The following is a 13,536-nucleotide window of genomic DNA, read 5'->3' as shown; positions in this document are numbered from 1 at the left end:
ATTTTGAAATAATGGCAGCCATCTTGTATGTTGGGGTGCCTCGTGTATTTATTTTGTAAAAATGACCTAATGGAAATATCTATACTGAAACACTTCATGCTTGTTTGTATAGCTATTAGAATGCACCCCACTTCTCCCCCCCCTCACTCCCCCTCCCTCCACACCCCCCAAGAATATCAGTTATCCACACCACTTAAATTGTGCTAATCTTGTTCTGCAATTTCAGATTTCATTTTCTTTTCCTGCAACATTTCAGGCCCGAGAACTTTTGATGCGCGAGATGGAGGTGGTCCGCACCGGCATGGCCCATGGAGATTTATCCTTAGAATCTTACTCACAGGTCTGGGATGAGTGTTACGCACAAGTGCTGTACCTACCTGGCCAAGCCCGTTACACTCGAGCCAGCCTGGCCAGCAAGAAGGAAAGGGTTGAGGCATTGGAGAAACGCTTGGAGGTGTGCAATTGTGGTGTGTTTGTTTTGTATAATTTGAGTACATGCAGTGATTTAACCACTAAACGTCCCAATTTCTCGTAGATCTACCGTGGACACATGACAACTGAGGCACGCCGTGCAGCCCGCCTCGAGAAGCGCCTCAAGGTGTTGTGCGGTGGATACCAGTCACGCGCATTGTCCCTAGCCAAGCAGTTATCAGAGCTGGGAGAACAGCTTGAGGCTGTCGATATTGAGCTGCATACCTTCCAGCAGCTTCGCCAACATGAGGCACTTGCCATCCCACGACGTTTACAGGCAGGTTTGACCTTCTCGACTGAGTCCGACAATGGGCATGGAAGAATTTTATTTATCTTTATTTTTTTTATATTTTTATTTTGGGGTGTCTAAGGTTCGTGCGAAGGAGTTAATAATTATAGTACAATAAATGTCTCAACATCATGAGCTATGTGCTCATATCAGAACGTAGGATGCATTTCCATACTTATCCGATCTGGACACACAAAATATGATCCACATCCAGAACATTGTGTGCAGTTTTGGTCACCACAATTCAGGAAGGACATTGATGCCATTGACAGGGTTCAGCGCAGGGCTACTAGATTGATTCCGGGCCTTGCTCGACTCAGCTATGAGGAGCGGCTGAAGGAGACATGGCTTTATTCACTAGAAAGGAGGCGGTTACGATGAGATATGACAGAGATATTTAAGATAATGAAAGTTATTGATAAAATAAGTGCAGATGAATTATTCAACAGAGTAGACAGTGACAGAACCAGGCGCCATAGCCTGAGAGTAAAGAAGAGAGTTAAGACGGTAGCAAGGCAGGGTACTTTCACTCGGAGAGTAGTTAATGCATGGAATGGTCTCCCTGGAAAGGTAGTGGTAGCAGAAACAGTAGATAAATTTAAATTAGAATTAGATAGGTACCTGGAAGTTATGGAGACAGACTGGTATGGGGATGTTGATAAGACTTTTAGGTTGCTTGATTATTGATGGGTGATTGTGTACGGAGTGCTGTTGGTGGGGGTCTCGCCATGGGGTGTTGTGTGGTTGACGTGTGTTTTTAACCAAGCCCATGCCCCTCTCTTGAGGAAAAAAAAAAGTATATATATGTATAGATATATTTATTTATTTATTTTTTACAAAGAAATACAAAAAAAAAATACAAAAACTTAAAATAAATAGATAAATAATAAAAACACAAAAACGTTTAAACTGTATTTTCTTCTTTCGATCTTGTGTTGATAAATTATTATGGTGTTGTCGTGCAGGCATGATGGGCTGAATGGCCTCATCTGATTTCCTTGTTTATTTCATTGTACTCAGGCACTTGTCCACAAAACATACTGCATAACCAGCTTTGTTTCGCGAACCCCCTCTCCCCCCCTTTCCTTTCCTTTTTATTCTCCTTTCGTATGCAGCACAAGGCTGTAAGGTCGCATGATTGGCTGAGGGCATGGCTGTGCCACTGATGCAATGACTTCTGTAGGCTTGGGCAGGAATTTGGCTATGATGCCGGCGATAGTCTGGCTACTCTTCGCAAAGGACCCCGTGGAATCATTGAACATCCACCAACTAATGCCGGAAGACTTTTATTTCACCCCATTATTTAAAGCAGTATTAAACACCACCGTTATACAACACCCGGTTTAACATGTTCAAGTACTGCTAAATGGAAGGGTTTTGAAAGTGTCAAAAAAGCAATTTGTGTTCTCCAGTGATCAAGTCTATAATTAAATTTAAATACAATAAAGATTGTAAAAGTCACATAAATCATTTATTTGTGGAAGTTTACTGCCATTGACGCAGTGGTTATTACACCACACTTTTCTGTTGGTTGTGTCCTTTATGATGTCCTTAAAAACAATGTTTCCTGTTTGGAATGATTTTAAGTTTTCTTTGACTGCCAGACAGGCAGACAGAGTGTAAATATTGTGATGGTTTGCGGCGTTGCCTTTGGATAACTCCGAGAGGACGACGTGTCTTAAAGAGACCACGATCGCCATTCGCTCCAGAACTTCCCACGGGATTCCACGCATAGAGTTGTGTTAACATACACAAATGCCCAAGTGCAAGCGGGTACCATGCTGGCGATTACGTAACAGACCTTACTCAGTCGGCCGAGCGGAACCAACGTCACGTAACCGCATCTGAGATCGAACTTGGATAACAAATCCGAGCTGCCAAACGCCTTCGCAGTCTTATGCCGCCATCAGTACGAACAGCACAAGTGAGGACACGATTTCTTAAAGAAATGACATTTAGTGGTAGAAACAAAAATAAAAGCATTTACAATGGCAGGCCACACAAGTATTTTCAAGCAGAGGAAACAATGGAATGGCATATATGTACAATAATTACAGCACGTATACATTCCCCCTTATCCCCTACATGACCATCCCACCATCGGAACCTTATCAATGACTTAACACTACAATACAGTATTTGGCATCATGCATCCAATATGGAAGGGAGAGATGGGTGATTGGCAAAGAAGTTGAGATAGAAAGAAATAGATGGGGACAGGACAGACCCCATGCACACCTTACACTTGTTGACTCTGACCCCCATGTCCTGGTTGAAACCGGGACCCTCCCCCCATGCTCCATTCCCCTCCTGCTATTTGCCCAGCTGCAGCACAGGAGTTTCCCCGTGGGGCAGTGACGTTACTCGCGGCACGTATCTAATGCATCTCCCGGCATTGTGCCCGGGTGTCTTATATGGGGCAGAGGGTCCAGCTACGGAGCTATTGGATGTGGGAACACGAAAGCGAAGGTGTGCAAGGGTGAAAGGTGAAGAGATAAGGAAGAAAGCAAAAGGACGGAAACTGAAGATACAGGAAAGAATGAATGACGAAGACAAATGATGTGCCGAGAAATTAACGGTAAAGGGTTAAGGAGAGTGAAAGAAAACGCGAGAAAACAAAGCGAAGCGAAAGGAACGACAGAGAGAACACAAAGAGGGAAAGACTAGAGGACCCTCGCATCTGTGCGATCAATAACGATCGAGTTCCCAACAGAGTCTGTGACCCCCTCAAGCTTTGAATCTCTCCGGTCCTCTCAGCCTTTTTACCCCCCCCCCCCTTCGTTCCTTCACACCTTTCTGTCCCAGAGTGGCTCTTCAGGCATCCTTATATACAACCTCAAATCCCCCCCACACTCCACCCCAATCCCCTTCACTTTGCTCCAATCCCCTCGTCCATGGGAGGAGTCACCTCCAAGCTGGGTCTCGGCGTGACATTCTTCGGTGGATGCTCACGAAACGGCCCTCAGGGCACTCGTGAAGAGAATCGGCTCACAAGCCTCTGGTTTTAGCGCAAACTTTTATTGCAGGTGCTCATAAGGCGGTTTGAAATGGTTTGGGGGGGGGGGCTGTTTGGATAATGCGTTCGTGGGTGAGAAAGTAAGCGGAAGATCGTTTGTGGAATGTCGTGACGAAAAATATTTGGGATTTCTAACTACACCATCGCAATGCAGATCTATCAACATGGACTTCAGACAGTTAAACTAAACAATTTAACTCTGAAAAAAACTGCCTGACGTTCGAGTGAAGGTGGCAGGAATTTAGAATTGGTGCAGAATTTTGATGATAACTTGCCTCCTCATCGCGGATGGCACGGTGGGATTTTTAACCTCTACCAATGACCAATTCTGGCAGACGGGTCCATTAACAGTTTAACGTCCTTCCGATGGACAGCACGCACATTGATGTCATTCTGCACGCATTGCACCAGGGTTACAGGTTGTAGATTATTTGAGATTCAAACCCAGGTTAGACAGCTCTTTTGAACTACAACTGTTTTGTTTCCAAAAATAAGTAATCTTCTTCTTGTTCGTCGTCGTCTCCTTCTCCTCTTCGTCCTTCTCCTCCTCCTTGCTCTTGTTCTTTTTCTTCCACCTGATACACGACTCTTCTGCTGTGGCCTCAATTCATCTGTCCTGACCCATACTGATTGTGTATGCTGTCTGCGACCAAAAATGTACCGACTTGGCACAATTCAGTCCAGTCATTAATAATGGGAAAACTTTTGGCTGAACTGGGCCTGAGCCGCCAGCCCAAATTTTGATGGTTGAGAAGAGATCATACCCATGTGAGTCTTGTTTCTGTATTCTTGAAGTATTTTTAATTTAATGAAATTCATAAACGCTTACGATCTGCCATAGAGCCTGGTATTGGCTTAGTGGTTAGTGTGGCTGGCTTGGGATCCTAGTGTCCTGAGTTTGAGCCCCGTTGGCCACTGAATTAACACCAGGGGGTTAACTCAGCCTGTCATCCTTCTGAGGTCGACGAAATGAGTACCAGTGTACTGGTTCTGGTGTATGCCCCGGTTAGAATAGGTGTACCATATCCCTGTGTGTTGTAAGAGGCGACCAGGGTTGGCGTCAGGAAGGGCATCCGGCCATAAAACATTGCCTCAACAAGGGAACCATGATGGCATGGAGCCCCGCAAAAAATCCAGGGTAAAATGTCTGTAAAAAGGCTGTTTTACGATCTGCCATGGTTTGGTGCTTTTAGCCGTCTTTTAAATACACGTTTCTCAACATGGACACACAATACCAATATATTGCCTTTCGGTTTATTTTCCCTGATCATGTGAATCCTTCAAGTTTACACTCATAAACAAGATGACTGTTCACCTCCGGTGGTTCCCCTTGTTCAACTGCTGCTAATTCTAGCGTTGCTGCTCACAGGCCCTCCAAGAAGATGTGAATCGTCAGGTGGAACGCGAGAAAGAACTGCAGCAGAAATACTTGGAATTGGTCCGGGAAAAAGACGAGGTGGACGACGGCAAAGTTGCAGCATGAAGTGCTTGTTCATTGCCGTTCTCGCTCATTGGTCGATCTACCAAGTGCCCTCCTCACCTATCTGCCCCCCACCCTCCCCAACCACCACCTTCTTCAGTCCTTTTTTTTTTTTTCTTTCTTCAATATCACAGCAACATTGACTTCTTTGCCATTGTTGGCCGACACATTGCAAAAGGTTAAAGCAGACCCTAACCCTAATCTCTTTCATTGTGGATGTTTTGTTTATTTTTCGTGATGTAAGTTTTCAGCGGAGAATCTTTAGTACAGGTGACTATTTTTTAAACATTTTGTTTTTTCCAAAACCTAAAGACTCAGTGGTTGTGTATTACAATAAATTCAGTCCTTCAATCCATCAATGACCGTACCTTTTTCCAGAGATTCCGTTAATCCATGACGACTTGTGAACGTTTCCATGGCCGAGACCCAACCCAAGATGGGTCGCCACTCCGTCACAGACAATAAGTTATTTGTTCTTTTGTCTGCCTATTGTAATTGTTTGCGATTCGTTTCCGATTCCAGCTGTACCTCGTTTCTTTGCTCCACATTTGCAGCTACATTGTTCACTAAAACTGCTTGAATTTACCCTCTTTATTGTTTTTTTTTTGTCAACCAGAGGGCGAGTATGGGTAAAGCAAGTTTTAAGTAAAGCACATTCAGTGTAACAGCCGTTAAAATGGGCACAGACCAGCCATATGCTCTCCGCTAGACTTCTTAAAGGGTCAAAAATTCAAGTTTGATGAATCACCTTCCTTTTTGTTTTCATGTGGTTGTGTTCAGTCATTGAGTTTGTGTGCCTCAATGTAGTTGTGGATGGTGAATACCCCTCATATCTCGTAAAAGAAACCTTATTTGTATGTACTTTGCGGTTGGTTACTTCAACCGGAGTTGCTCTGATTATTCTCAAGCCGAAGTCATTTTGACTTTGCATGGGAGAAATTGCTCTTGGGTAGAACGGCTGCATAACCTGGGGTCTTCGACCACAAGTGGAACATACGATCTTTATCTGCAGTTCAACCGCTCCTCATCCTTGTTAACTTGGCAGGTCATTCCATGTTTGAGTTCAAACTTCCACACTAGGTTGTCAATTGTCAATCAGGTCAGGCCAGATTAGATCTGTGACTTGCTACAGGTATCATTTAAACCTGTACTAACCTGTTCCATGGTCGGGTTGTCGGCGACTAAACCGTCTCACCCACCAGGTTTTTTTTGATGAGGAGGGTGTTTGTATATGGACACCCAGCAGGATTAAAAACAAAACCTGTCAAAGGGCCTAGGAGCTCCTTGTGAGCCAACGGCCATCCATATCTAGTGCCCAACTGTGTCTACGGACGTCCTCCTGCAGTTGGGTTACTTCTTATTAGGAGGTTGGTGGCAGGATTTGCACTCCGGCCACCGTAAAACCCTTCATTCCGCAAAACGCAAAAACGCAAAGAAATCTGAGAACCCACTCCGTGGGAGTACCTCCTGTGCAGCTCACCGGATGACGGGATTGGGGCAAAGCCTTCGGGACCTCCAATCTTTGATGATAGGAGGGAAACTACGGGGTAACATTCCCGGGTCAGATTGCGGGAGTGTGTCGCATTGTGCTGAGGTGTCATCCACCAGACATCGGTCTCCTTGGGTTAACCTGAGGCGGTCCCTTCGGGTGGGTGCCTGGAATGTCCCATCCCTAAAGGCCCTATCACACCTTGACGATTTAGCCAGCGTATGCCGACATATGAAATATTTATCTAAAATGCTGGCACACGTCGAATACGTATGGGTAAGTTTTGTATACGTTAAGAGCACGCTGGCATACGTCGTAGTACGCCGAGCTGTTAGACAAATTTTCCTTGCTTGAAATTTTTTGACGTATGCCAGCGTATGACTCACACATTCCGCATAACGCTGGCCGCATAATTATAACCGCACTAGAAATCGAAGTGTTAACATCACCGTCATACCGAAGAAAAAAATAAATAAATAAAAAACCAGGGAGTCTGGAACACTGACGCTAACCATTACCTCGACGTGTTTCGACTTATGAGTAACTTACAAGTAACGTGTGTCGACGTGTGTCAACGATCGCGTAACGTGCCTTCAACTTATGGCCAGCGTATGCGGAACGTGTGTCGTACGCCGAGTACGTCGAGAAATTTTCAACATGCTGAAAATTTGTCGACGTTCTCAGCGTACTACGACGTATGCCAGCATGCTTCAGCATACTCTTAACGTATACAAATCTTACCCATAACGTCTTCGACTTGTGCCAGCTTGGTTCGGCAAATTTTTCATACGTCGGCATACACTGGCTAAAACATCAAGGTGTGACAGCGGCTTCACACTTCGATGTCCAGTGCGGTTATGATTTGAATCGTCGAGCCGCAGCCTATGAATTGCCCACGCCACGTGATCATCGGCGATACGCTGCCGAGCTATGCATAAGTTAGACTATTGTTGGGCATAGGTTGTGAATGCTGACAACACGCTCAGCATTCGTTGGTATAAGTTATCTATATGTGATTGAAACTTTCTGTGTACATTACTAATACGTTATGCATACGTCCAACATGTTATTATACACCCAAAACTTTTTTTTAAAGATCAATAGTTCAGCGTATGCCAGCGTTTTACATACATTTTGCTACCTTGCCATACACTGGCTAAAACGTCAAGGTGTGACAGCCCCTTAAGAGAGGATGATCATCTGTCTCTGTTATCATCTGAGCTCAAGCGTTTGGACTTCGGTATTGCAGCTCTCTCTGAGGTTCGGAGACCGGATTGCGGCGAGATCATGGTGGGTGGTTACACCTACTATTGATCTGGTCGCTCTGATGGTTACCATACCCAAGGAGCTGCTGTAGCTGTGTCCCATAAGTTGACTCCAATGATAATGAGGTAACACGGGTCAACGAGTGTATTGTTACGAATTTGGAATTCGATTGCACACAGCATACAGGTTCCCTTTGTCAGCTATGTCGATAAGTGCATGCTCCCTAGATAGCTCACCTTCCATTGTTTAAATGTTCAGAAAGCGATTAGATGCGCTGCGGATCGATTTAATAGTTAGGGAACGAACAATGGAGACGTCCCTCCCCCCTCTTCTGCGAAGAGGAAGAAGAGCCCTTCCGTCCCGTGATTCATGACATCAACAACTCCCTCCCACCCGTGGTTGAGCGGGAGATGGATCACGAGGGCATGAGTCATGCCGGGCGTGGGGGAGGGGGCGGAGGAGAACAAGGGGAGATCCTTTCTTTGTTCTTGAGTAGCAAGCTTTTTGCTTCGTCGGAGTGGGTAGTTGAGGGGAGTCGTTCAGAAGGCCGTCGGGTCCTGCTTGGCTTGGGTTAGGGTTGAGGCCTTCGGAAGCTTTCTGCTTCTGGAGAGGAGTTGTTCAGCAGAGCTTCGGCCACGGCTTGGCTCGGTCGGCTTTTGGAGAGCTGTTTTGTTTGGAAGAAAGTTGAGCCGGTTGCTCGGCTTGAGCTGCGAATGGTGGCTTCTTCTTCTTCTTGGTTCGTGGAGCTCTTTTTTTCTCCGTTTGATTCCCGGTTTGGTGCGACTCATTGACCTCATCTTGGAGGTGGTTCCTCGGGGAAGCGACGCATCGACGGGAAGGTGGGCGCCTCGTCTCACCAGCACGTGTTGAGAAACGCGAAGATTCGCTGGACCTCGGGAAGGATCGCGGCTCACGGCGATTGGATCCAACTCTCTCTCGCTGGAGCCCGGGTCTGAACAACTTGAAGACCACACGAGGTGGAGAGGTTCGAGATAGGTTCTGGGTTTCAGCTCACCTGTCCTCTGAGCTGGAGCCCGTTATTAAAGGCCTCAGCCACCATAACTTGTGTGTGTGTGTGTGTGTGTGTGTGTGTGTGTGTGTGTGTGTGTGTGTGTGTGTGTGTGCGCGCGCGCGCGCGTGCGTACGTGTGTCCGTGGGCCCGTCTAATAAGTAGGAAATTGTTAAGTGTTTTGTGTGCTGTAAATCTTTGCATTGCATTTCGTATAGTCGGAATAGGTCTGCTCTTACGTGCTTCCCGAGTTCCCTATTATTATTAATAAATACCCCGATTGTTAAATGTTTTCAGCTCGTCGCGTCGATTCTTTCATTGACTGAGCATTTCGTGTGTTGGGAGTTAGAAAGCCGTTGGTTCGCCATAAAAGGGGGACATTTGGACCGACGGTTCTCGGCGATTAAGCCGCTCGGAATCGCGCACGGGACAGGCTCGCCTCAGCGGCTTGTTCCGTACGAGTTCCGTCGAGGGTGGAATACCCCGGTAGTTGGATCACGTGGGTATTTAGGTACATTGAAGATTGGAAATCGACCCTACCCCACGTGATCTGCCCATTGGCGTATTTTGGTTCTTATACAAGGACCCGTCAACTCGGACTTATCCGGGCGGCGATTTATATTCCGGGCGATCGGTCGGGCCGACTCGACTTGCGGCTCCGTCAGAGCGGTCGGTTGGGCCGACACCCCAGCACCGTAACAGTATTATGAGACTAAGGATTCGTCACTCCTTAGGTGCCATTTCCACGGTCTCTGTTTATGCTCCGACTGAGGCGAGTTATCTCACCGTGAAGGATGCATTCTGCGCCAAGAGGATGATCCAGAACTGCAGGGTTTACCGGAGTGCTCAGTTCCTAAATACTGACCACTGGCTTGTTGTAGCAACTCTGAAGTTGCACCTTAAATCCAGGAGAATGGTACCATCCCAGCCTTGGCTAGATGTTGGCAAGCTCAAGGATTGGAGGGTAGTTGAGGAGTCTGCGAACAAGCTGAGTAGAGATTTGGGGGTCTGGGTGCTTTGGGAGGTCCTGAAGAGTTGTGGAGTGCCTTCAAGACCACCGTCCTTGATGTTGCCGGTGGATGTCTTGGAACTCACCGTAGGGCAAAGAAGAATGTTGTCTCAAGGGACATTGGATACCATTGACCAGAGTCGCAGGGCCAGGCTGAATGGCAGAGCTGAGCTGTTCAGGGAGCCGAGGCATAAAACTGTACGTGCACTGAGGGTGGACAAGGAGGCCTATGTGCGAGGAATCTGTGAGGGGGTAGAGCATCACCTGTGGACAGGTGATTCTCGTCCTCCTTATAGGGGAATTTGCGCAATGCGTTCATCCAAGCCTATCCCTCGGTATACTGAAGTGAGAGCAGAGGGTGGTAAGCTCTTAACAGAGGAGTCCGAAGTGAAGGCCCGCTGGGCCGGTTACTTTGAGCGGTTGTACCGGGCTGATCCAGCAGCTGTCGAGCTGGACGTCAGAGGTGTTACAATCCCTGTTTCTGATGCTCCAATCAACTGTGGTCCACCTTCGTTTGTGGGAACACGGGCTGCGGTGAACCGATTGAAATGGGGTAAAGCTCCAGGGATCTGTGGCATCCATGCCGAACTTCTCAAGGCTGGTGGAAATGCTGCACTCGTGTCGTTGCATGCAGTTCTGTGCTCTGCCTGGAACACAGGCATCATCCCAACTGATTGGAAGAGGGGCCTTGTTGTCCCTCTCTGGAAAGGGAAGGGTGATCGCCAAGACTGCAACAACTACCGAGGGGTGACGCTGCTCTCAGTGCCAGGCAAGGTCTTTGCTCGGATAATTCTTGATAAGGTTCACCACCATCTGCTTGAGCAGCAGCATCCAGAGCAGTCAGGCTTCACACCAAAGAGGTCAACGATTGACCGTATCCTTGCTCTTTGGGTCCTCACTGAACGTAGACGAGAGTTTCGGCAGGGGCTGCTTGCAGCCTATGTTGATCTCTGTAAAGCGTTCGATTCAGTGAATCGGGATGCCCTCTGGAGGATTATTGGTCTATGTGGGGTGCCACCAAAACTGATCGATCTGATGTCTGAATTCTACTCTGGTACTGAGAGTGCTGTGAAGTGTGGTGGTACCATCTCTGACTTATTTCCAGTTGTTACTGGAGTTCGTCAGGGGTGTGTACTGGCCCCCACTCTTTTCAGCACTTGTATGGACTGGATTTTAGGGAGGATGTCAGAAAGATCAAGCTGTGGTGCATCGTTTGGGAATGTCAAGATCTCTGACCTTGATTTCACAGATGATGCAGTCATCTTTGTGGAGACTTTAGATATACTTTTGGGGGCCCTCGAGGTGCTGAATGAGGAGTCGGAGCCACTGGGATTACGGTTTTCCTGGGTCAAAACTAAGATCCAGGCTTTCAATGACATCTTGGATGCTGCTGTCCTGTCTGTGTCTGTTTGTGGTGAGGATGCTGAGGTCGTGGAGAGATTCACTTACCTTGGCAGTGATATTCATGTCTTTGCTGGCTGTGAGTCAGAGGTCAATAGACGTCTGGGTCGGGCCTGGGGAGTCATGGATTTTCTGGATAATGGGGTGTGGCGCTGCTGGTACCTGTGCGGGAGGACGAAGTCCGAGTCTTCAGATCCTTGGTGCTTCCAGTCTTGCTCTATGGATGCGAGACTTGGACTCTGACCAAGGATCTGAGACGGACACTTAATTCCTTTGGTACCAGGTCTCTTCGGAAAATCCTTGGCTATTGCCGGTCGGACTTTGTGTCCAACGAGCGGTTGTTGAGAGACTCGGATGAGATTTGTTACCTGCATCGTCCATGAGCGTCAGCTGTGGGTGTATGGACATGTGGCTCGTTTTCCTGACTCTGATCCTGCCCACCAGATTCTCTCAGCGAGGGAGTCTCCTCAGTGGAGGATGCCAATGGGCCGACCATGTGCCTCGTGGTTGCAGCAGGTTGATTGGCATCTCAAGGAGATGGGGATGGGCCAGGCATCTTCCTGGGGGATGGCCAGACGGAGGCCCCTGGAGTACCTGCGGAAAGTGGATGCGGCGACGTGCTGCTCTGGCACATGCTCCCATACCTAACCTGATCTTTATCTGTAGTTCAACCCCTCCTCATCCTTGTTAACTTGGCAGGTCATTCCATGTTTGAGTTCAAACTTCCACACTAGGTTGTCGACTGGTACATACGGGGGATTGGCTGATCTTTTTGATGGCTGACAAGCATGAGAGTACAGAGGCAATTGTACCAACAAAAAAACTGCTTGTTTTCCTGAAACATGGGGCACATAAAAAAGCCTTTGAGAAATCTTGGGATGTGGCAAGAAAACAGTCCGATTATTAAGGTCCTCAAAACAGAGGAAATGCAATGAAAGCAATGACTTTTTAAAAATTGAAAAACGACTTCCAGGCCAAGCCCCAGCCTTCCGAGCTGACCACTGCTCTTCAACACCAGTCGACGTGCTCTGCTCGACTTGCATTTCATTGCTGTGGCTATGTCCCTCAGTGCACATTCCCTTGGACTGTCCTTAGCAGTGCTCCAGAATGTTCCAGAATCGTTACAGCACAATAACCCTGAGACTTTAGCGAAAAGAGCAGTTCACCTGTTTGACCCAGAGTGCTTTGAAGTGGTCACTTCCCCAAGCTCGGTGTGTGTGTGTGTGTGTGTGTGTGTGTGTGTTTCAGAATGTGGAATGGAGTCCTCCCAGGGCAGGCTCAAAGCATCCACCTTCATTTTGGTAAGGGGTCACGATTCATGGACCAAGCTGTGACGTTTTCTGTTCTCAAAGTTTGTGCCGAGGGTTTTCTTCAGGATCGCCGCTGAGTCCGGGCAGCTTCCATTTGTTGTTCTTTTGTCATATTTCCTAGGGATGGTTTTTACCTCATGTGGAAAGTAGTTCCAGGGAGCTCACAAGATGGCGTGTCATCCGTCTGTCCACAAACACTTGCAACTTCTTCTCACAAACTCCACATACGATTTCAATGAAATTTGACCACAACTTTCATCACATGTGATGGCATTAATAAAAGAAAACGGCGTCTGAAGGGGTCTACAGAGGGGGGTTTATGGGGGTGGGGAGGGGGAGCTGTGGGTTCCCTCCCCAAAGAGGTATTTGCTTTCTTCTCTGAAACAATACACACAATTGTGATGAAACTTCAGTATAACCTTCATCACCCATGACATACCAAAGTTTGTTCATGACATTAGAAAAATCTTTTTAATACGTCGTATATGGGGAGGTCGGCGACTCAGGAGGTTTAAGGGGGGTTGCCCCCCAAAATATGTATTTACTTTTTTTCTCCAAAACTACAGACAATTCCGATTCACCTTGACCACCATCATCACCGCCTGTGATGTACTAGTTTGTTCAAGACATAAACAACATTAGGGTCTAAGGGGTTCGACTGGAGGGTTACCCCTCCCCCCCCCCCCAAAAAAATGTATTTGCTTTCTTTTCTGAAACCACACACACAATTTTGATGAAACTTGACCACAACCTTTATCACCCGTGATGTACCAAGGTTTGTTCATGGCATTAAAAA

The 13,536-nt window shown here is 47.1% G+C and overlaps 1 protein-coding gene across 1 annotated transcript; it reads left to right on the top strand.

The window, feature by feature from the left end:
- The first annotated feature begins 233 nt into the window (after nucleotides 1–233).
- Nucleotides 234–5,382, top strand: LOC147011889 (cell division cycle 5-like protein). The gene is made up of 3 exons (XM_085857407.1): nucleotides 234–454; nucleotides 536–748; nucleotides 5,146–5,382. The coding sequence occupies exons 1-3, from the start codon at nucleotides 272–274 to the stop codon at nucleotides 5,257–5,259; spliced, it is 510 nt and encodes a 169-aa protein (XP_085713533.1). The 5' UTR covers nucleotides 234–271; the 3' UTR covers nucleotides 5,260–5,382.
- Nucleotides 5,383–13,536: the final 8,154 nt, after the last annotated feature.

This window comes from Eptatretus burgeri, chromosome 15 (genome assembly GCF_056783735.1).
Source record: "Eptatretus burgeri isolate ZD-2024b chromosome 15, Ebu_testis_v1, whole genome shotgun sequence".
NCBI lineage: Eukaryota > Metazoa > Chordata > Myxini > Myxiniformes > Myxinidae > Eptatretus > Eptatretus burgeri.
Note: the sequence above shows the minus strand (reverse complement) of the source record. Positions and strands in the feature narration are given on the sequence as shown.

Bases quoted from the DNA above. Each gene is read 5' to 3' on its own strand.
- LOC147011889 (XM_085857407.1), top strand. From the start codon at position 272: ATGCGCGAGATGGAGGTGGTCCGCACCGGCATGGCCCATGGAGATTTA. The intron at 455-535 runs GTGTGCAATTGT...AATTTCTCGTAG, and splicing joins CATTGGAGAAACGCTTGGAG to ATCTACCGTGGACACATGAC. The intron at 749-5,145 runs GCAGGTTTGACC...TGCTGCTCACAG, and splicing joins CCATCCCACGACGTTTACAG to GCCCTCCAAGAAGATGTGAA.